Here is a 21,516-nt window from a genome sequence, read left to right on the forward strand (position 1 = left end):
CTGCCCATAATGCACCGCTCCCAATGCCGCTGCAAGTGCCGCAAATGAGGCCACGCCAGTGCGCAAGCAGTTGTCAGTGTGGACAGACTGCAGCGCTTTCCCTACTGCGCTCTCCGAAGGCGGGTTTAACTCACAGTGCTCTACATCTGCAAGTGTAGCCATGCCCTCAGAGTGTCACAGCTAAATATGAGGTTGAACAGTTTAGCATAAGTAGTTAGCACATATTCTAAGGGACCATTGAAGGTGAAGTGCCCTATTAGCATCCCTGTAGTCATAGTACAAAAAGCGGGGGAGGGGGGTTTAGTGGGTTACAGATTGTTGTCTTTACTAAGATCATAATTCTTAGGCCTTTTCTACACTACAAAGTTTTGTCAGCAAAAGTTATAAAATAATAATAAAAAAAAATGGAGATATACCTATCTCAGAACTGGAAGGGACCCTGAAAAGTCATTGAGTCCAGCCCCCTGCCTTCACTAGCAGGACCAAGTACTGATTTTGCCCCAAATCCCTAAGTGGCTCCCTCAAGGATTGAACTCATAGCCCTGGGTTTAGCAGGCCAATGCTCAAGCCACTGAGTTAAGCTGCTTTAATTAAAACCACTGTTGCATGTCCACACTATGCTTCTTGTGTTGACAGAGTGCATCCACACTATCAGCAGTTGCATGATACAGAGAGGAGGCCACTGTGGTAGCTATCCCAATGTGCAACTGGCCGCAGGATGCTTTTGAAAGGGTTTGCAATGCCTCATGGGGCAGGTACAGTGTCACATGATGCAGGTTTCTCAATCCCATCTTTCCATGGGCATCCTAGCAGATTATCAGATGCTTTTCAACTGAAGTGGTGGGGGGAGAGACAGGAGAGTGGTGTGTCCAGGGCGGGGGAGACAGCAGGCCAACCGACCTATCCTGAGGCAGGGGAGGGGGACATGCCCCTCCATGTCCGCCCCTGGCCCTGCTCGGCACAGCAGTCTCTCCCGAAGCAGCCCGCTCTGCCTGCCTGCCTATGGTTCTGTGATTCCCTCCGAGTTCTCCCACAGCCTCCTCAGCTGCCGGGGGTGGCATCCTGAGCAGCTCTGAGCTCTCCATGCTAAGGAATGTCAAAGCAGCACAGCAGTCCCCACCCACCCACCCACCCACCACTCCACTCCCTGCAGCAGCAGTCTGCCTGCTGCTGTGTTCCTAGTGCAGGGCAGAACAGGAGCATTCCAAGTTAATGATTTGCTCTTTGTTCCCAGAGCAGAGCAGAGCAGCATGTTCAGCTGTCCTGGAGCTTTGAAAGGGGCAGAAGAGATCAAAACAGTGAGCAGAGTGGTCACTGCATGCATTGTAGGATACTGTTGGAAGCCAACTATGTTGACAAAACAAACAGCAGCGTCTACACTGACCTGACGCTTTGTCGCTTTAACTTTGCTGCAAAAAGCTTTATGCCTCTCGTCGAGGTGGTTTTATTTTGTTGGCAAAACAGCAGTGTTTTGCTGCCAAAAGTAGCTCTGTAGTGTGTACACCTCCCCTGTTTTGTCGGCAAAATGCAGCTTTTGCTGACAAAACTTTGTAGTGAAGACAAGGCTATAGTGTCTAGCAAAGTTATGACTAAGTTCCTAGGCTCTCCTTTTGAAAGTGTTGTTGTGCAGGTTTCCTTTGAGGATGAGGACTGATAGGTCAGATATAGTGTTCACTCAGAGGTGATATGGTGTTTTTGTCTTTTATCATTTTCCTGTGTGAGTTCATTCGAGACTGTAGTGATCGTCTGGTTTCACCCACACAGTTGTTACTGGGGCATTTAGTGTACTGGATGAGGTACACCACATGTTGTGATAAGCATGTGTAGGGTCCCCCTCGAGTATGGATTATAGTTGTTTGATGATACCCTTTATGGGTTCCAGTATGGGGTGGTAGGTGACAAGTAGGGGTGTGCTGTCAGAGGGGGGTGTATTTCTGCATTGAAGCAGGTTCTCTCAGGGTATTTGGGTGGCCTGTTCCATGATGTGATCTACTTCTCTGGTGGAGTGTACTTGTTTAATGAAGGTGGTTTTGAGTGATTTAACGTGTGTATCCCGGACTTTCTCCTTGGAGCATAGTCAATGGTATCTGAGTACCTGGCTATAGATAACAGATAATACCTTGAAGAAATTTTTTTGGACAAATGCACCATGAAACCAATGATATACCTGAGATACATCAATGATATTTCAGATGACTTAAGTTCCCTCATAGATTTCCACCATGACTTCAACAAGCACCACCCACCCATTAAACTCTCTCTGGAACACTCTGATGCTAGCATCAACTTCCTGGACACAATGATCAGCTTCAACAATGGAACCCTAGAGACAATTATATACAAGAAACCCACGGATCACTACACTTTCCTTCATAGATCCATTAATCACCCCAAACACACCAAGAAATCTCTTATTTAAAGCCAGGCACTCAGATACCACAGAATATGCTCCAAGGAGAAAGTCCAGGATACATACCGTAAAACACTCAAAACCACCTTCACCAAACAAGGACACTTCATCTGAGAAGTAGATCGCATCATGGAATGGACCACCCAAATACCTGGAGAGAACCTGCTTCAGTACAGAAATAAAACCCATTCCAATTGCACACCCTTAGTTGTCACCAACCACCCCACACTGGAACCCATACATAGTATCATCAAACTACTACAACCCTTACTTGATGAGGACCCCATCCTGAAATAAATCTTTCCTGAACTCCCTCTTCTGGCCTCCAAACAACCTCTCAAAGCTCATTGTCTGAAAAAAGATCCCCACAGACCAGGACATCTGGTAACAGTCCAGGGACTAGTGAGGTAGCACTAGAGTAATGTTTTGGCAGTCTGTTTATATGGCATATGGATATTTTGTCTCAGTGCTAGGGAAATACCAGTAAAGCCCATATTTTACAAATCTGTTTTAAGTTCCTTAGCAATTCCTTTGTAGTGTGTGCCTTTGTTTACAGAGAGGACATTTTAGCGTGATGAATCAGATGTTGTATAGAATTCAGCGATAGTGTAAGGACACACTTGATTGACATCCCTGACTCATCGTATTTTGAAATTACTGACCAGGCAACAGTTTTATTACAAACTCTAAACCCTGCCAACGGGCCTAGCCTATGGAGCAAAGAGCTACAATAAAACTTTTAGCCTGCTGTAAGAGACAAGAGGTAGTTCCTCACATCCAGCCTTAAGTAGTTATTAGGGTCCAAACTAATGGCTGGGCTACCTTCAGAAATAGGCTGCCATTAGCTGACACCCACTGTTTTGAGAGGGAGGGGATTGGACAATCAACTGCCCCCACACAACAGCTGCAGCTCGTTCTCCATGGTGGATAATGAGCCATTATATTACCAGTTAATTTGGCATTTTATATTCAGAGTTGTCCTTTCAAAATATTTGCTGTGAAGCGGGGTCTGTCACACTGCAGCAAATTTGAAAAAAGAAAACAATACAAATATCATTTCCTGATGCCAGGAACTTAGTTTCCTCACTGCTTCTCTTGATTACGTTTGTTTCAAAAAAAGAACTTTCTCCCTCTCAGCCCAGCTTCTCCACTTACTTGCTGTTGCAGTGAAGCCATAATTTTGCTCTTTATCATAGGAATTTGTTACAGTGGAAATGATTGATGTAATTTTGATTTCAGTACAAAGATAGAGGAGAGATTGGAATACAAAGGGGGAAATTCCTTGTTAAAGCACATATATTTTTGATAAGTAACAGAAGTTGGAGGCATGGAAAACCTGTGAAACACATGTAAGAAGAATGGGTTTACCTTTAAGTATTCTGCAGTGTAAAAGCTCTTTTGAACTGAAGTAGTATTTCTCTCTGTTAAATCTATTACAAACATTTTAAACAGTACAGCACTTTTTTCACAGACAGAATTTTCCAGTCTGCAATAAGATCTCATCGCACCAAATCTAAATTATGGTAAATTAATGTTGAATATTTTTATCCCCATGAGAAATAAAAATTCAGTTACTGCTATCTAACTAAAAGGGGGTACAATTTGGTCATTTTAAAGGTGGTGGTCCATTGACTTCAGCAGGAGCTTCTGGGTCCTCTTCACCTTAGAAAGCCACACCAGACATTTAGGTGCCAAAAAATGTGTTTAGGAGCCTAAATTTATGCACACAATTTTGAAAATGTTGGCCTTGGCCCTTTAGAATCAGTCCAACTCCCACTGAAATCAATAGGAGCCTGTCCAGTGACGCCAATGGGAGTTGCATCAGGCCCTTAATGAATAACTGGCAACATTCATTACACCAAGGATGAATTTGACTCCATGTATCTTAAAGTGATGAGAATTTTTGAAATTTGGAGACATGGAAGTATGATCTCTTGAAATGGCTAGATATATTCATATTTATGTCTTTATAACTTTTTGCATATGGCCTTTGGCCGTAACAAAGCCTTTGAAATGGAAGATATAGGTGCTCACAAATCATATTAATTAACCACTTGTTTCCTTTTATTTACTGTATGAAATAAAGTAACTTTAAAGTGCAGTGAGCCTCAAGTGCTGTGTAAATTCAAGTGAATTGTTTCAAAGATTGTGGGTTTTTTTTCATGATAAGCACAGAGGCTTTTGATTAAAGTCTGTGGGTACGTCTACACTACCCGCCGGATCGGCGGGTAGTGATCGATCTATCGGGGATCAATTTATTGTGTCTAGTGTAGACACGATAAAATTGATCCCCGATCTCTCTGCCGTCAACTCCGGAACTCCACCGCAGCGAGAGGCGGAAGCGGAGTCTATGGGGGAGCGGCAGCGGTCGACTCGCCGCCGTCCTCACGGCCAGGTAAATCGACCTAACATACGCCGACTTCAGCTACGCTATTCGCGTAGCTGAAGTTGCGTATCTTAGGTCGACCCCCCTGCCCCCAGTGTAGACCTAGCCTAAGTGTCTTAACATGAATATGTTAATGCTATTTGAGCTTTGTTAGATGAGTTTTAATTGCAGGACAGAAAAGTTTGCCTCTGAAAAAAATAACTACAATGTTGAATTAATACATAGGAACCTCATCTGAAAAGTAATTTGGTCTTGTTTGAGTCCCAGAAGACTACATTTGCCGTTTACACATTTGGCTGACTTCATCAGGTTGACCCGGTGTCGCACGGCAAGGAAGGAAAACTGCAGTTGTTGCGATTAGGGAGTGATGCAAGGGGGTTCGAGTAAATGAGTCAGATAATAGTCAAATAGTGCCAAGTCACAGTTTATGCCGCTGCAAAGATATAAGTTTGGGGGCAACAAAGTCAAAATACGAGTACAATACATGGCTTGGAATAGGGAGCAGTCTCCAGTTGCTCAGCAGCTTGGGTGGTATTCAGTGTTTCTGCAGCCTACTCAGTTGTGAAGGCAATTATGAGGATAGAGAAAATGAATAAGTAAGTATAGGCAATGACAAAGTACCATTTGGGGAAATGAAAGGCTGTTGCTTGACATAAATGCTTCCAGCTTTAAGGAATGATGGAGTAGCATTTGCAAATATATGTAAAATATATTGTATCCTAGGTACAAAAATTACAAACAGAAGCAGAAGAACTGAAAGCCAGATACAAAAAAGTGTTAAATGAAAACAAAATAATAACAGAAGCCAAAGATTTAGAGATAAGTGAGGTAAGTAGTCCATTTTAACAAACAGTATAACATGGTTTCATGGTATTTTGTAGAACAGTGAACCTCAGATTGGCCTGGGAACCACTTGCTGGTGGTTGTAAGGTGGTGGCTTTCTTGTTTTCCAGGTACTAAATTGCATAAAACAATGCCAAAAATACATTAAATACTTCACTAACATTACTTTTCCCTGTAAGCAATTGCTGTAATCACCACAGAGTGAGAATTGCAGAGCAGAAGCGGCAGTCATTCCCAGGACAGTGACTAGGTAGGAGGTGGTCCATAAGATACTCTCAATTAAGGTGTGGTTCACACTATAACAATTTGTGAACCCACCATAGAATGTTCAGATTGACTGATTTGTTTGTTTGCTTTTTAAATACCAATCAGTGGCCTAGTTTACCCCCACCCTCAAGAAAAGCTGTGGAAGCTGGACAGGGAAGAAGGAAATTACTGTACGGTTTGCTTTGCTAAGCATCCTACAAATTCTTCCTTTTGTGGGGAGCAACATTCCCAACTATGCAAATACTATGGTTGTGCAGGGGACTGGACTAGATGACCTCTCAAGGTCCTTTCCAGTCCTATGATTCTACATAGCTCTCTGGTATCTATACAGAGGCAATGCTTCTTCACTCTGCTTCCTGGCTCCCCGTGACTCTTCCCTGGTTCATTGTTAGCCATGCTTGGTAGAGCATGAAGCATGTGCTTCAGTTTCTGAATTAGTAAAATTGGGATAATCCTTTACCTGATTAACTGTGACTGCATATAACTTAATTGCTATATGTTTGTGGATTTCCCTTATGGTAAATATTGTTGCCCTTTTTTTTTTTTTTTTTTTTTTAAACTGAGACACAGACAGGTGTTGGTTCGCCTATAGGGCACCATGGTTTTAAAGATTAGGCCTGAGCCTCACAGTGAGAAGTCCTAGGTTTTTATTCTGGTGCTGAAACGAACCCACTGTGTGACCTTCAGCAAGTCACATACTGTTCCAACCTTCATCTGTAAAATGGGGATATGGTATTTGCCCATCTCATAACTAAACAAGGTTTGAAAAGTGTTGTATGTAGCTGTTGGGGCTGAGGAGGGCACTTGCCACTGCCTTCCAAAATTACACTATAATCCTCATGTTCAGAATGTCTCATCTAAAAAGCTTTTAGAGCTTTCACATGCCTCACTGTGAAAAATATTCTGTTACACAATGTCCCAATAAATCAGCATTTTAGGAGTGCAGTACACATACAATAACTTGTTGAAAATGTTCACATTACTTTTCATAAACATTTCATTACATTTCCAGTTTCACTGAGCCCTAACTAAAATATAGGGCTGGGGGGATGAGTTTGTGCCATAATGTTCATTCTATTTTTCATTGGAGGAATAACATTATGCAAAAATGTGTGTAGAATTTTAGATGTATTATGTATGTTACCATATGGAAAGCTTTTGAAATTTTTTAACAATTAATTTATGGTTTTGTACCTACCTGTTTTCCCTTAATGCTACCGTGCAGGTGAGGAGCCAGATACAGGCTCAACTGAAGGAGTTAGAACATGTTCGTGACTTACTGAAAGTAGCTGAAGAGAGGCTGCAGGAGTATCAGGAAAATCTGTTGTCCTATAAAAGGAGTTATGCAGACAAATCCAAAACCATTAGGGAGCTACAGGTTCAGGTGCTTAGAGCATAACCATTTAATAGTAAAGTATCTAAACTATGTGGAAGAAAGTCTTGGGAGTAGTTTTGCAATCTGAGGGAACCCATGTCAATGTTCTCTCATCCACATACTTGCTTAATAGAACAAAAGTTCCTTCTGCAGCGATTGTGATGCTCTTTGTGATATGTTCTGCCTGCATTTTTTTGTACGTTTAGAGAGATGAAATTGCAGCTTCAGTACCTAACTGAAAATTCTTATTTATTTTTGCGTTTAGATTTTAGAGCTTTCTAATAAGAAAGACCTCTTCCCTTTTGAATAATTAGATATGTTAAATGTGAATCCCCAGCTGAATCCCAGAAAGTTTTCTTTGTTAATGTACTGTACAGTTCTAAAGGACACAGTTATATCTAATAGAGTAATTTCAATCTCTGGATTTTTTTCATGTAATGGAAATATTGCATTTTTTTAAAAAATGATATTGTAATGCCTAATTTATAAGCTGGGCAATACTTGTTCAGGGAAATGGCTACAAATCAAACTTTCAAAGCAGTAAATTATATCCTTTCTATTTTACAAGTTACATTGTATTTTACATATAAATATACTAAAAAGGACACTTCAGACTTCTAAAAAAGATAATTTCAAGTAATTTTTAGAGTTTTTTAATCACTGTTTGTAGTACCTCTTAAGGGCCTGAATGTGTTTTTCCTCCTGTTTTTATATACATTTCATTTTTCAAAGATTTTGATTCTGAACACTGAGAGAAAAACAACTTACAGTTTTTTATTTTAAACTGAAGTTTATGTGACAGACCATATATCTTTTTTGTGGACCAGAATAATCTGTGACAGCAGAGCTCTGGGAAGTGTTTGAATTAATGGGGAAAACCAGAAAGAGTCTTCTAAAACTTATTGACAGGTAGTCAGTGGCAAAACTTCCAATGACGTCATTAGAAACAGAAAGAGGTCCCATGTGCTATTTTTATGATCCGTATAAAAATACAAGCTCTGGATTTTATGTTAAATTTCTTGGAAAGGTCATCTTTATAGCTATAGGACCAGATTCTGCTCTCACTTAAACCTGTCCAAGGCCTCAATTCAGGAAAGCACTTAATCACGTGTTTAATTTTAAGTAAGTTCCATTAATTTCATTGAGAATAAGTATGTACTTAAAGTTAATCTAATGCTTGCGTGCTTTCTTGAAGAGGGAGACTGTCCTGAATTGATGCCTAAATACAGAGGAACTCTAATGTCAGTGATGTTTCTCAAGGTTTTCACTGTGTACCTGAGATCAGAATCTGATCACTAATTTGTCGACAAGACATTTAAATTCAAATAATCAGTATTTTTCTTCTATTATATCTAGCTATAGTCTAATATATATAGTTAAAGTCTAGTATATATCTTTGCAAAGTTTATTGCTCTTTTCAAAATAAATGCTTTGGTGCTTTAATGAAATCCATCAGACAGCACTCCTAAGCTGCTCCTGCATAACAACAATTGTACATGTAGGAAAATGGTAAGGAAACAAATATCATTATCAAGCTTCCAAGCACTTTTTATATACTGCGAGGACAAAATAATTTTAAAATGGAGGAAAAAAAGCTTTATGAGCCAGATTTTCCACAAATTTAAACCTGTCCAACTAAATGCATTAGGTTGCAGGGGTAAGCCAGCCCTAAGTTCATGCCTTAACAAGTCTTTAGCTTACAATATAGTCTGCTACTATAGTTGTATTTTATTTGCTTCAAATATAGGCCAAATACTGCTTGCCATGGTGATGAAGTAGGCGCACTGATTTTAATAGGATAGCTTGAATAAGGCAAGCTTGATTTGGCTTATAATGCCCTGTGCAAATCTCCATTAAATAGAATGGAAACATCATTTTCACAGATGGATGACAACAACAGGTTCTTGAGAAACCATTCTTTGGAAGAGGAAAACTATAACATTCAGAAGAAATATAAATATCTTAAAAGGTAAATGTGATATCTGACTAGTACTCACTTTTACATTTTTCTCCTCATAATCAAATTTCATGTGTGTATCTGTTTTGCATAAAGACAGTTAGAAAAGATGGAAGTACAAAATGAAGAACTTGCACATCAGCTGGCAAACCAAGAGGAGAGTCTTCAGCACAGTGAATTGCAGCTTAAAGAGAAATTAGCAGAATATGATGCTTTAGCCAGACAGTTGGAGGCTGCTTTGGAAGAAGGCAGAAAAAAGGTATATATGGTGTAATATGTTTCTGAATTTGATTGCAGTTTTTCCCATTTTCAAATAAAGAAAACTCTGGAAAAGAACAAAGGGCTTGAGGAGGTGTAATGGCCAGACAAATCAAGAAAGGTAGATCATTCCATAATAGTAGGCAATGTGGAAAAATAGGTCAATGGGAGTTTTGCCTGAATAAATACAAAGAACTTTGGATTTCCTAGCCCTATTGAAGCTGATGGCAAAACTCCCATTGACTTCAATGGGGCCGGGATTTTGTCCTTCATCTTTATACAAAGGAATTCTTTCCTTCAAACAACATGAAGAGCATCAACCACCCAATATTTAAATGTGCAGAAGTGACAGAGTTTCTGATCAAAAGCTTCAGCTTGTCTTTTTTCATTTCCCTTTTGAATGGGCAGCCCACTAGGACTTTGATATTGAGCCTTTCTAATATCAGAAGAGGGCTTTCCACACTCAAAATGTACAAGGTTTTGTGTGGTCATGAACAGAAAATATTTCAAGCAATAAAACAAATAGGCGAAGAATTGTAGGAATTTACGTCACAAGTAACTATTGCAGTACAATCAGAAAAATATATAGCTGAAGTGATAATGTTCCCATTAAATTAACTATAAGTGAAGTAGAATGTACAGTTGTAGGATTGTTCTCATATTCTAGTAATACTGATGGATTCTGAATAAGTCTCAATTCAGGACAGATTCACAGATGAGTCAGACTTTTTCCCCCCCATTAATCATTCCTATAGTATTTTCCTATGAGACAGCTTATTTCATTTTAAATCAGAATGTATTCCATGTGTGCTCAAGATAATTGATGGGGAATAGAGGGAGGATTATAATCAGCAAATATGGAAGAGACGATCAAGTGTAGCATAAAATAGTTTAAAATAATTATTTGTTGTTTTGGGCTTCAAATGCAGGTCTATATGTAATTAAATAGCTTTTTCTTCCTTCATTACCATCACAGGAGTCTGAAGAGGTGGAAAAAATGTCATCCAAGGAGAGAGCTCTTCAGACAAAAATATTGACTCTGGAAACCGAATTGAGAGAGAGACGAGAGGAGCAAAAGCGACTTGTCTGCAAATTAAACAATGTAAGAATCTATCACTTTACTGACACTGATCATAAACTGCTTAGTTAATTTAATCACTACATACACTAAAGTGTTTTAAATGGATGAATATATTTCTAAATGAATTTGTACATAATTTGGGGCACAGAGTCAGTTCACATAATTCAGTTAAGCATAAAACTATCAGAAAGACTGCATATTTTGTGCACAGTATTATAGATGACAGGTTAGGAAAAGATCTCCAGGATAGCTAATCCATCTTCCTACATTAGTGCAGGATTGTCTACTCTGCTAAGACCCTTTAGTAACCTCCTTTGGGGCTGCTCCTTATTCTAAAGGCTCACCCAGACCAGGCCGGCTCCAGGGTTTGGCCGCCCCAAGCAGCCAAACAAACAAAAAAGCTGCAATCGCGATCTGCGGCGGCAATTCAGCAGGAGGTCCTTCGCTCCGAGCAGGAGTGAGGGACCGTCCACCGAATTGCCGCCAAACAGCTGGACGTGCCGCCCCTCTCCGAAGTGGCCGCCCCAAGCACCTGCTTGGTAAGCTGGTGCCTGGAGCCGGCCCTGACCCAGACACAAATTGTTAGCAGGTCCAGACCTACTTAGTGAAGTGGATAAATGGATTTCTGAGCTGGTAAAAGGATCTGATCTTACCAGGAATCTATGCGAATATTTTCAAACATGAGTGCTTAAAGTTAGGCACCCATAGCCTTATACAGGAATCTAAATAAGTGTCCTGATTTTCAAAGGTTTCAAGAACTTGCAAATCCTAGGTGTGGCACATTGGTACTTACCCTATCAGCAGGGTCCCATTTCAAGAAGATATTGTGGACTTGGCACCTTTTGAAAATCAGACTAGCTACCTATATTAGTGCCAAAATATAATTTAGGTGGAGATTTTCAAAGCAATCTTGGGGATTTCAACACATTTTCCATTATTGTTAATGGAAGGCATGTCTAAATCCTCTACTCTTCGAAAATTGCATCCCGGGTGCTTAACTTTAGGTATCCAAATAAAAAATGTTGGCCCTTGATTTCATGGCGTCAGGCTAGAGACAACAGTACTCAAAGAGATACATAAAGTTTCAGAGACCGGGGGCCTGATTCTGGCCCTGCAGTGCTGTAAAATGGTATTTTCAGCCAACAGCCACATAAACACCACAAAGGTAACAAACATTTCCCCCTTTAATTTAAAAAAAACACAAAATTTCGTTTTTCTCTCATCCTTCATGAGATGGATGAATATTACATAAATCCTCAGACTTTTTTGGGGGTGGGGTGGGGGAGAAGAGCTGAATTCCAGCTAAATTGAAGGTGGCATATGGTCAAAAGGAACTCTGGCTACACCGGGTCACCTAGAGCCAGCGATCCTTCTTACATTCTGAACTGGCCTTTTTCTCCTTCTAGCATGAACTCTGGTTTAAGATTCACAGGAAGTTTTTTAAACCCTCTAGAAGCTCGGGGAAAAAAGCCCAAAACTGATGGCCTACGTCTCCCCATTATCACAGAATTGTTTTGATGTGTCTTTAATTATAATAAAATAAAAACAATTTACAATGGATAGAAATGATACAATAAGAATGATAAGGCACATCACTGACCAAGATAAGCAATATTGCAGGGAGAATTTAGTTTCTTGTTCTACTTTGGATGTTTCTGTGAAATCTATTAGAGTTTTCCAAGTTTGAGACAGAGAATGAAGTTGGCTTTTTTGGCTGCTCCCTGTTGTTCAACCTTGTGTAGTCAGTTGATTTTATTATTGATTTTTTTTTTAATATTTTTGATACATCTTTCCAATTTGTCATGTTTCTCTGGGCAACTATTATAAAGAAGTCTAGCAGTGTATGACTGTACCAACAGTTAAAACGGTCAACTTGGGGGGGGGGTGGAGTCTATATGGTTTTTAAATGAGTAAGATAACTTACCTGTGGGGTTGTCAATAACAAGTGTCCCTCCACATCAGCCTAGCGTGCAATATGTACCACTGTATTTTAACAGTTTTCATGAGCGTCTAGGTTGCACAACAGTTTTTACTGTTACTCCAAAGTAGAAACTCCTGAGTTCTGATTCCAATTTTATGTTGTAATTTTGAAAAACCTGCATATTTTATTTTTCAATAAATAAATGTGGAGGCTCCAGCATGGCAGCGGAAGACACAGGCCACTGGCTGCATGGAGGTGGGAGATCACCCTGCAGCTTCCCCCCCACCCAGGACACAGACTCAGCAGTGAGGCTGCACCTGATCCTGACACAGCGTAAGGGCCTGGCCTGCCCCAGAAACACCCCAGGGCCCTGCCCCTCCACACCATACACACCAAGATAGCAAGAGAGAGGGACAGAGTCTTGCATGCACGCTCAGCCCTGGCTCCCAATCCATGTGTGAGGCCAGCAGGCTCAGCCTGGCAGGATCCAAGTTTGGAGGGGGTTTAGTGGGGGGGGGATCCAGATGTGGGGTCAGAGGGTTAGATGTGGGGTAATCTGGGTGTGGCAGCTTGGTGAGGGGCTGAGCAGAGGGATCCAGGTTTTGGGGGGTGGGGCTCATCAAGGTGGGGTTCAAGTGCGGGGGTCTCAGCAGGGGGGGAGGGATCTGGGTGCAGAGGTGGGAGTCCAGAGGCAGGAAAGAGGGGCTCGGCAGGTGAGCCAGGTAGAGAAGGGGTGGGGCTTGGCAGGGAAATCTGCGTATGGGAGGGTCTGGATGCATGGGGGTTGGGTGGATGGGGGAGCAGTTCCCCGTATGATCACCTCTCCCCCCACAGCTGAGGAGTGATGGGGGCAGGAAGCCAGAGGGTGGAGCTTCCTGCAGCTGGGGGAGGTTCCTAGTCTGACCCAGACATGGCTGCTCCTTGGAGGGAAGAGTAAGTCCCATCCTCCCCTGGCCCAGCCCAGCCAGGGCTAGCAGCTGAGCCCAGCTCCAGTAGGAGCCAATGGCCAGTAGATCCCCCAATGCCCCCTCCCAGCAGCGATTTACCTCTCCGCCAGCTGCTCCGGGTACCCAAAACGACACACCCGGGCTGCTGGGGAGAAGCGCATGACTGTTCTGGCGGCTTCCCCATGAGAAGGCATTTTTCTGTGCGGAAGCAAAGAAATCTGTTGGGTACGTGAATTCTGTGCACGCACAGTGGCGCAGAATTCCCCCCAGGAGTAATGTTGACTCTTCGCTGGTTTATGATCGCTCTTTGAGGTGCTGGATTCTTGAGAGTTTAAGATTTTTCTATGGAAGCTGCTAATCCTGTCATGGCTACAGGGCAAGCTGCGCCTTAGACTTCTTTTAGTTCCTTTCAAATACACCCTTTAGCTGACAGGTCTGTCTTTCTGTGCCTCGCTTCAGTAGAAGCACTCGGTCCAACAACTCTTAAACTGGATCTCTGGGCTGCAGTCCCTTTTTACCAAGCATAGTAATGACACAGGCCCAACTCGCTTTTGGTACCTATAAGAGGTTTCCTTCAGGGGTCTGTAGCAATGCAAGTTTGCAGTGACACAGAAAGTGTCTTCCAAATGAAGCATTATTTGTTTGTTCCTCAAAAGTACAAAGCACTTTAGAATACAGGGTAGAAACAATAAAAGACCTGCATGCATGAATCTTACTTACAAAGGCTACCAAGGAAAGTTTAAGGTATAAGTACTCATCAGCCCAGCTAACTCCATCTGTGGCAGGGAGAGGCAGCCTACCCTACACAACATCTCTGTCTCTTGGCATCCATCTTGGTGTCAGCCTCAGTCTGCTGACACCCTTTTCTACCTGTGGCAGGGTGCTGCTACAGAAGCCCTTAATCAGTTCCTGCTGCTCCAGCCCCAATCAGGGAGAATGTATTGGGGCTGGGTCAAGGTGAACCGCCCTATGTTTGCCTGATAACTGACCACACCTGCCAGCCTCATTAGCAGGAGCTATAAGGCTGGAAGGAAGTGAGAAAAGGGGTGTGGGGCTGGAGACTAAGAGTGGGAGGTCAGGCTCAGAGGGAGTAGAAGCCTCCTAGTCTGTTGCCGGCAAGGCCTGTGGTAGGCCAAGCAGCTGTAAAACCTGTATATAGCTGGAAACTGGTGGTGGGAAACTGGTCATGAATAAAGAACACGGCTGTTGCACCAGACAGAAGTGTCCCTGATTCACGGAGGTGAGGGGCCAAGAGGCTGAATCCGGAGGGATGCAGTGTGAACCCCATTACAGTACCCCTCCCTTTTTGTAGGCTAGCATCTGTAAGAGTTTAGGATAGGAACTCCTCACCTAACGGCATCCTGGTTAAGGTTGTTTCAATGTTAAGTTGCTGATCAATTAGGGAACATGCTCGTTTAAAGTTGTGAAATTCTCCCTTCTAATGTCGTTTGGCAGCCGCCTGTTTTGTCCGCTGTTTGCAGGAAGAGCAGCCCGTTGCAGCTAGCTGGTGGGTGGTTGGAACCAGGGTGGACCAGCAGCCCCCCTATCAGCTCCCCACTTCCCTAAATTCCCTGTGCAGTAGCTGTCTCTTCCCCCACTGCCATGTGCTGCTCCTGTCCTCTGCCTTGGAGCTGCTCCCAGAGACTCCTGCTTGCTGTATGAGGGGGAGGTAGGGTGACCAGATGAGAGGAAGAAAATATCGGGACACACGGGGGGGGGGGGGGGGGCGGGGTTCGGAGCGGGGGGGGGGGGGGAAAAAAAAAAAAAGCCAAGTGCTGCCGACGGAGCAAAAAATAAATAAAAAACCGAGTGCCCGAATGCTGCCGACGGAGCGAAATATCGGGACAAATTGCGTCCCGACTGATCTTTGGGACAAACACCTAAATATCGGGACAGTCCCGATTTTATCGGGACGTCTGGTCACGCTAGGGGGAGGAGGGGAAGAAGGGGGCTAATGTCAGGGTGTCTCCCCCTCCCCCCTGCTCCTGCACGCCGCTTACCCCATCTTCCATAGAGTAGGGGGGGACACGACGGAGGGAGGGAGCTTCTCGGCAGTAGCTGCCATCTCAGGTCTCAGCAAGCTGATTTAATTAGCAAGGCAGTGTACTTAAGCCTGGGGTCAGCTACTTAAAGGGGAAATGCGCATTTTTTCTCACACACACAGGGTGTGTGTGCCTTCTCTCCTTTCCTGCTGCCTTGTAGATTGTTGTGAGAGTTAACCCTTGAGGGCTCAGTCAATTGCTAGTTCATTTAGCAGTAAGGCATTCCCTGGGAAATATCCCACCCTCTGACTCCTCCACTTCAACCAAGCTTCACAATCATCATCACTGTGTACCAATATTAAATTGTTTGTTTAAAACTTATACTGCATGTGTGTGTGTGTGTGTGTGTGTGTGTATGTGTATATATATATGTCTTTTGTCTGGTGAAAAAAATTTCCCTGGAACCTAACCCCTCATTTAGATTAATTCATATGGGGAAATTGGATTCACTTAACATTGTTTCACTTAAAGTCGCATTTTTCAGGAACATAACTACAAAGTTAAGTGAGGAGTTCCTGTATACTCTTTGGTCTTTCCCTTAGTCTTGGCAAAACAGCTTTGTCACAAGGGTTGGGGACAAGGAGTCATCTATTCACAGATGATGTTGTTGGAGTGTTTGAGATGCTACTTATCTAGATCATTATTTTTACTTTTCATGCTTTGTTTCTTTAATAAACCCATGTCTCCATAACAAGAATCTATCATAACTAAGGCTGCATGTCTGTCACGGAGGTCGCAGAAGTCACAGATTCTGTGACTTTCCACGACCTCCCTGACTTCTGCAGCAGCCAGTGTGGCTGACCCCAGGGCCACCCAAGCACGCTGGGGCCAGCTGTTCAGGCAACACCAGGACAGCCACACCGGCCACTGCTGGAGTGTCCCTGCAGCCTGCCGCTCGGGCAGTCCCGCAGTCAGCCACACCGGCTGCTGCTTGGCAGTCCAGGAGCCAGCCGCACCAGCTGCTGCTCGGCGTCCCACGGCTGCTGGCACTGAGGACTGCCCAAGCAGTAGCTGGTGCCACTGGCCCCACGGACGGCCTGAGCAGCAGTTGGTGGGGCTGGCTCCGGGGGCCCCCCAGAGCAGTGATGCCCCAGGGACCCCCTAGAGCAGCAGCTCCCTGGGGGCACCCAAAGTAGTGGCACCCTGGGGCCCCCCAGCTCGGATTTAGTCAAGGGTATTTATAGTAAAGGTCATGGACAGGTCATAGGCTGTGAATTTTTGTTTATGGCCCATGACCTGTCCATTACTTTTACTAAAAAATATCCATAACTAAATCGTAGCCTTAATCATAAGCAACTTATAGAGGCATGTATGTTATTCATACAAAACAATACAATAGACCCCCATTTATCCACGCCTCCATTATCTGGCTCTCCATATTAACTGAACAGGGCAGCGGGGCTCGGGTTGTCAGTCCTGCCGCTTCTGGGGCTGACAGCTGGAGCCTTGCCCATTCTCCCGATTATCCAAATTTTTGATTATGCGTTCTGGCCCTGGTCCCAATTAATCAGGATTCCACTGTATAGCTATTTCCCAGTTGGCCACATATTAAACTCTTAGAATACTGGCTTTTTTCAAGACTGTGTTGTCTCTGTGGTACTTTTGTTATTTCTTTGTAAGTAAAATCTGTTTATTATGCCGGGACAGGGAATCATCTGTCCCTTGTTCTTTTAGCAATACGTTTGAATGCTTATGATTTTTATTCCTCTAGAACAGTGTTTCCCAAACTTGGGATGCCGCTTGTGTAGGGAAAGCCTTTGGCGGGCCGGGCCGGTTTGTTTACCTGCCGCGTCCGCAGGCCCGGCCGATCGCAGCTTCCGCTGGCCGCGGTTCGCTGCTTCAGGCCAATGGGAGCTGCTGGAAGCGGCGCGGGCCGAGGGACGTACTGGCCGCCACTTCCAGCAGCTCCCATTGGCCTGGAGCAGCGAACCGCGGCCAGTGGGAGCCGCGATCAGCCGGACCTTATGCCTGAGGGGAGTGTTATTCTGAACAAACACAAAACATATTCACCTTCTCCAGTTACATATCCATAAAATTGGGAATACATTATGGAGAGGAAAAACAAAAATCATATTGTTTTATTCCTGTTAGCGTGATGCTGGAAACAGGGCAGGACTCAAGAAGGTAATTTTTTCTTTAGTTCACTTTAACCTGATTATTTCATATAATGTTAGAATTAAATCTAAATGTTATAAATGACTAACAAATTTAAGAAAAATGTTGTTTATTTTAAGTAACTCATATCTGAAATCGTGTTATGATAGGCATTAAAGAAAATCCAAAAAATTACTATTTTTATGTAACAAATTACCATATATGGATCTAATAAGTAAACAGTGTTATCATTCACCCTTTATTTTAAAGGGTAACATAGGCAACAAAAATCAGGCTGCATTAAAGATCAGTAACAGATGTTCTCATTAAAAAAGTAAGCATGAGAGTTTTGAGTTTGTATTAGAATTAAGGTGCCACAAATCTTTAATGATGGAAATGCGAAATGTTCGACAGTTGCTGTAAAGGATATCCCAGGACTCATGTCCTTTTTTAAGAGTATAAAGTTACTCAAACAGATCAATTTGTGCTCAGGAGACATAATGTATAGGTTCAAGATTTTGGGGTCATTTTGAAGGTCTTGTGTTTGTGTGGAGTTGACTAAAATTTTAGGGAATGACAGATAGAGTTATAAACTTGAAGTACTAGTCTTACTGTATTTTTATTTTGTATTTTATTTCTAACTTGCATCCCCCTTCCCTCTTTTTCTTTAGAGAGAGAAACATCAGGAAGTATGTTTGAAAGAATTAGAGCACAATCTACAAAAATCAGAAAACCAGAACCACAGCATCCACAATTATGTACAGTTCTTGAAAAACTCATATGTAACAATGTTTGGCTGATTTTTTTAATTTAGAATATTTTAAATAATAAGGGCAGAATCTTGGAAGGTGCTGAGTGTCCTTAACTCTCAGTGAAGTCAATGGAAGTGGAGGACACTTTGCTGGATTGAACCCTGTATCATTAGGGCTTCATAGCGAAACTCTCGCTCCAAGTTTTGCAGAATTGAGCCTACCCTGATGTATATACACTGGTCGATCATGTGCTGAATGTTTACATGGCATTACTAATCTAAAAATGGCATTACTAATCTTCATTTCTTGAACAATAGTGAAGGAAAAACTGCGCAATCTCCAGGAAAGATGTGTGTTCCTGTTATTCAATGTACTTCCGTTGCTGTAGAAATATCACTGGATTCAATTTGCATTCCAGCTACCATGATAGTAATAGAAATACTATTCTTAATATTTTGTAAATGTAATATATAATTGAAAGAAAATCCATTCAAATTATTATATGGAGGCACTAAATGTGGTGACAATCCTCCTGATAATGGCCCCAATTCAACAAGGTATTTAAGAATATCCCTAATTTTAAGCACATTAGGAATTCATTTGAAGTCAATGGGATTACTCATGTGCCTAAAACAAACCACATGCCTAAGTACCTAGCTGAACTGGGGCCAGTATGAAGGAAAATCCTGATTATGTAAGTTGGTTTTCTGTAGCAATAGTATAAAATATTCTTACAGAATTGTGATATAGTTTTTAAAGGATAACAGATTCAGATAACATCTAAACATCTCAATATATAAATTTTAAGTGTATATTAAATATCCTATAAATGTCCTTTTTATATAAAAATATAACTGATGTTACTTATTTTGTTTTACATGCACATGTTTTAACTATAATCTTTTCTCAACATATAACAAACTACTAGCAATGAAATATTTATTGGTGCATCAGTGTTTTCTTTTTTACTTTGCAATTAGGTATCCATATCAACAAGCTAATGGTATATGAAGTATTATTCTGTTGGTTTACACTCTACACTTTTTTTTTTTAAGAAAACTATTATTTAAGTATATTTGATTATTGTGACACTAGCACAGTACTTTCTGTTACAATTTTTTGGTTCCCTGCCTTAAAAAAAAAAAACACTAAATTTTCTTTTGATTAGGTTTAACATTTTCCTCCACCACTTCAGAATTTACCTGTTTAGTGATACTGAACGATCATAACCTTTTTAAAAAATCATGAATGAAGAAACATCAAGATATGCAGAAGTAAAACCTTGAATCCAGTACCAGGTTTACTTTTAAAAGCCTAGCACAGTCCAATTAAACCACATGAAGGTCACTGTAGTAAGTGTAGGCTTCTTATTTGATAAATGGTTTAAGAATTTCCAATAAATTGCTTTTAACCTATCCTCTGCTATCCAGGAAATTAGAAAAACCTGAACCTTTTGTCTTTACTTTAATGCAATAATTAGAGCCCTGCAAATACACGGCTATCTGCTTCATATCCACGGACCATTTTTGCGGATAGTGGAGCTGATCCAGATACAACCTCACAGGGCTCTATGGATCTGGAGTAGAGACAGAGACGCGTTCACACAGGGCCGAGCCAAGCTGAGCTGCACCCGGCCAAGTCCCAAACCGTTTTGAAGACACTTTGCCTCTTCCCAGCGCCTGGTGGGCGACTTATAAAGCGCAGCCCAGTCCCGAGCCCCCTTCGTGGCAGTGGCGGCGAACACTCCTCCCTCTCCCTCCCTCTCCCTCCCCCTCCCCCCCGCTGGGGCTATGAAGCCAAGAAATACGTCCAGGAAAAGGTAATCTGATTTCCGACAGAGCCCGGAGCACTTTAAATAGGGATGAAAAGTATGCTGCCTGTGCTGGGAGTGGTGAGAAGGGAGAGTGAGGGAAAGGGAGAGAGTCAGTGCCTGGCAGGGAATGGAGAGACCATGAAGGAGAGACCAAGGAGCCGGGCTGCCTGGCTGACGGCTCAGGGAGTGGAGGGATGAAAGTCCACGAGCCAGGGGATAAGCAGGAGCAGGTAAGAAGACTTGGGAGCCCGTTCCCATCCTCTCAGGCAGGCCCACTCATGCGGGGGGTGGGGAATCTGAGCCGAGCCCTGGGGCCTCCTGGGCCCTGTCCTGCCCTCCTGTCCCCCGATGCGGCAGGCCCCATATCTGGCAAGTACATGTTGAGCAGCAGCAGCTGAACTCTGGCGCCATGTCTCATGGCAGCACTTAGTGCCATCATGGTGACCAGCTAGCAAGTATGAAAAATTAGGACAGAGTGTGGGGTAATAGGTGTCTATATAAGAAAAAGCCCCGAATATCAGGACTGTACCTATAAAATTTGGACATCTGCTCACCCTAGCGGCACCGGTCCCGTGGCATCCGGCTCGGGCAACCCGGGGGGGTGCAATGCGCTCTGGGCTGGCGGCCAGCAACCAGTGGCTGGGGCTGGGTGGCAGATTGGAATCGGGGCTGTCCAGCACCTGCACGCCATCCAGCAGCTTAGCTTGCCCCTCCTCACGGCCCCTTCTACTCGAGACCCTGGCCCTTACCCCCAGTCCCTGCCCTCATGCTTCCTCTTCCCTGAAACACCCCCCCCCCCCCCCGCTCGCTCATCTCCACCCGCCCTGGAGACAGCTTGCAGATGCGGATAGAGGTAAAAGTTGGCTAGCAGATTGTGGGTCGGATCACGGGTTGATCCTGGCAGATGCAGATCCACATTTTTGTATCCGCGCAGAGCTCTATCCAGACCTATACCTTACCTACCATAGCTGGCTACATGGATTAGTGCAATTGGTGACAGTTTCAGAGGCAGAATCTTTACCTCAATGTAGGACATAAGTTTGTATGCTTCAAGTATCACAGTATAATACACCTCAGTTGGGTCAGGCTGACTGATGGTGATGCCCTGCTCAGAAAACACTAAGCCACTGAGATATCAGGTTGAGGTTGCTGGGTTGGCAGTTAGAAAAATATATATTTTTTCACTTGTGAACTGAGAAAAGAAATTATGGGACCACTTATGCCCTTATCTTGCAAATTCTTATCCATGCACTTAACATTATGCCTGTTGAAGCCAATGGAATTACTTATATGCGTCAAGTTAAGCTTGTGCAAGGTAGAGTCTGTGGGACCATGTGTTTTTGTATAAAGTTGCTTATGTGTAAGTATTT

The 21,516-nt window shown here is 42.9% G+C and overlaps 1 protein-coding gene across 4 annotated transcripts in view; it reads left to right on the forward strand.

Moving 5' to 3' along the window:
* Nucleotides 1-18,420, forward strand: part of LOC113405051 (protein BCAP-like) — a 44,679-nt gene extending 26,259 nt beyond the window's left edge. For 2 of the 4 annotated variants that reach the window (XM_029912325.1, XM_026655688.1), the window contains 6 exons: nucleotides 5,520-5,624; nucleotides 7,132-7,290; nucleotides 9,165-9,250; nucleotides 9,335-9,497; nucleotides 10,473-10,598; nucleotides 18,253-18,420. In XM_029912325.1, coding sequence (XP_029768185.1) covers nucleotides 5,520-5,624; nucleotides 7,132-7,290; nucleotides 9,165-9,250; nucleotides 9,335-9,497; nucleotides 10,473-10,598; nucleotides 18,253-18,381 — 768 coding nt within the window. In that variant the 3' untranslated portion in view covers nucleotides 18,382-18,420. Of the gene's footprint in view, nucleotides 1-5,519; nucleotides 5,625-7,131; nucleotides 7,291-9,164; nucleotides 9,251-9,334; nucleotides 9,498-10,472; nucleotides 10,599-18,252 lie in introns of those variants that run through there. The other 2 variants (XM_024201527.2, XM_029912324.1) reach the window with 2 other exon arrangements.
* The last annotated feature ends 3,096 nt before the right edge of the window (nucleotides 18,421-21,516 follow it).

This window comes from Terrapene carolina, unplaced genomic scaffold (genome assembly GCF_002925995.2).
Source record: "Terrapene carolina triunguis isolate 2854851 unplaced genomic scaffold, T_m_triunguis-2.0 Scaffold210, whole genome shotgun sequence".
Classification (NCBI taxonomy): domain Eukaryota; kingdom Metazoa; phylum Chordata; order Testudines; family Emydidae; genus Terrapene; species Terrapene triunguis.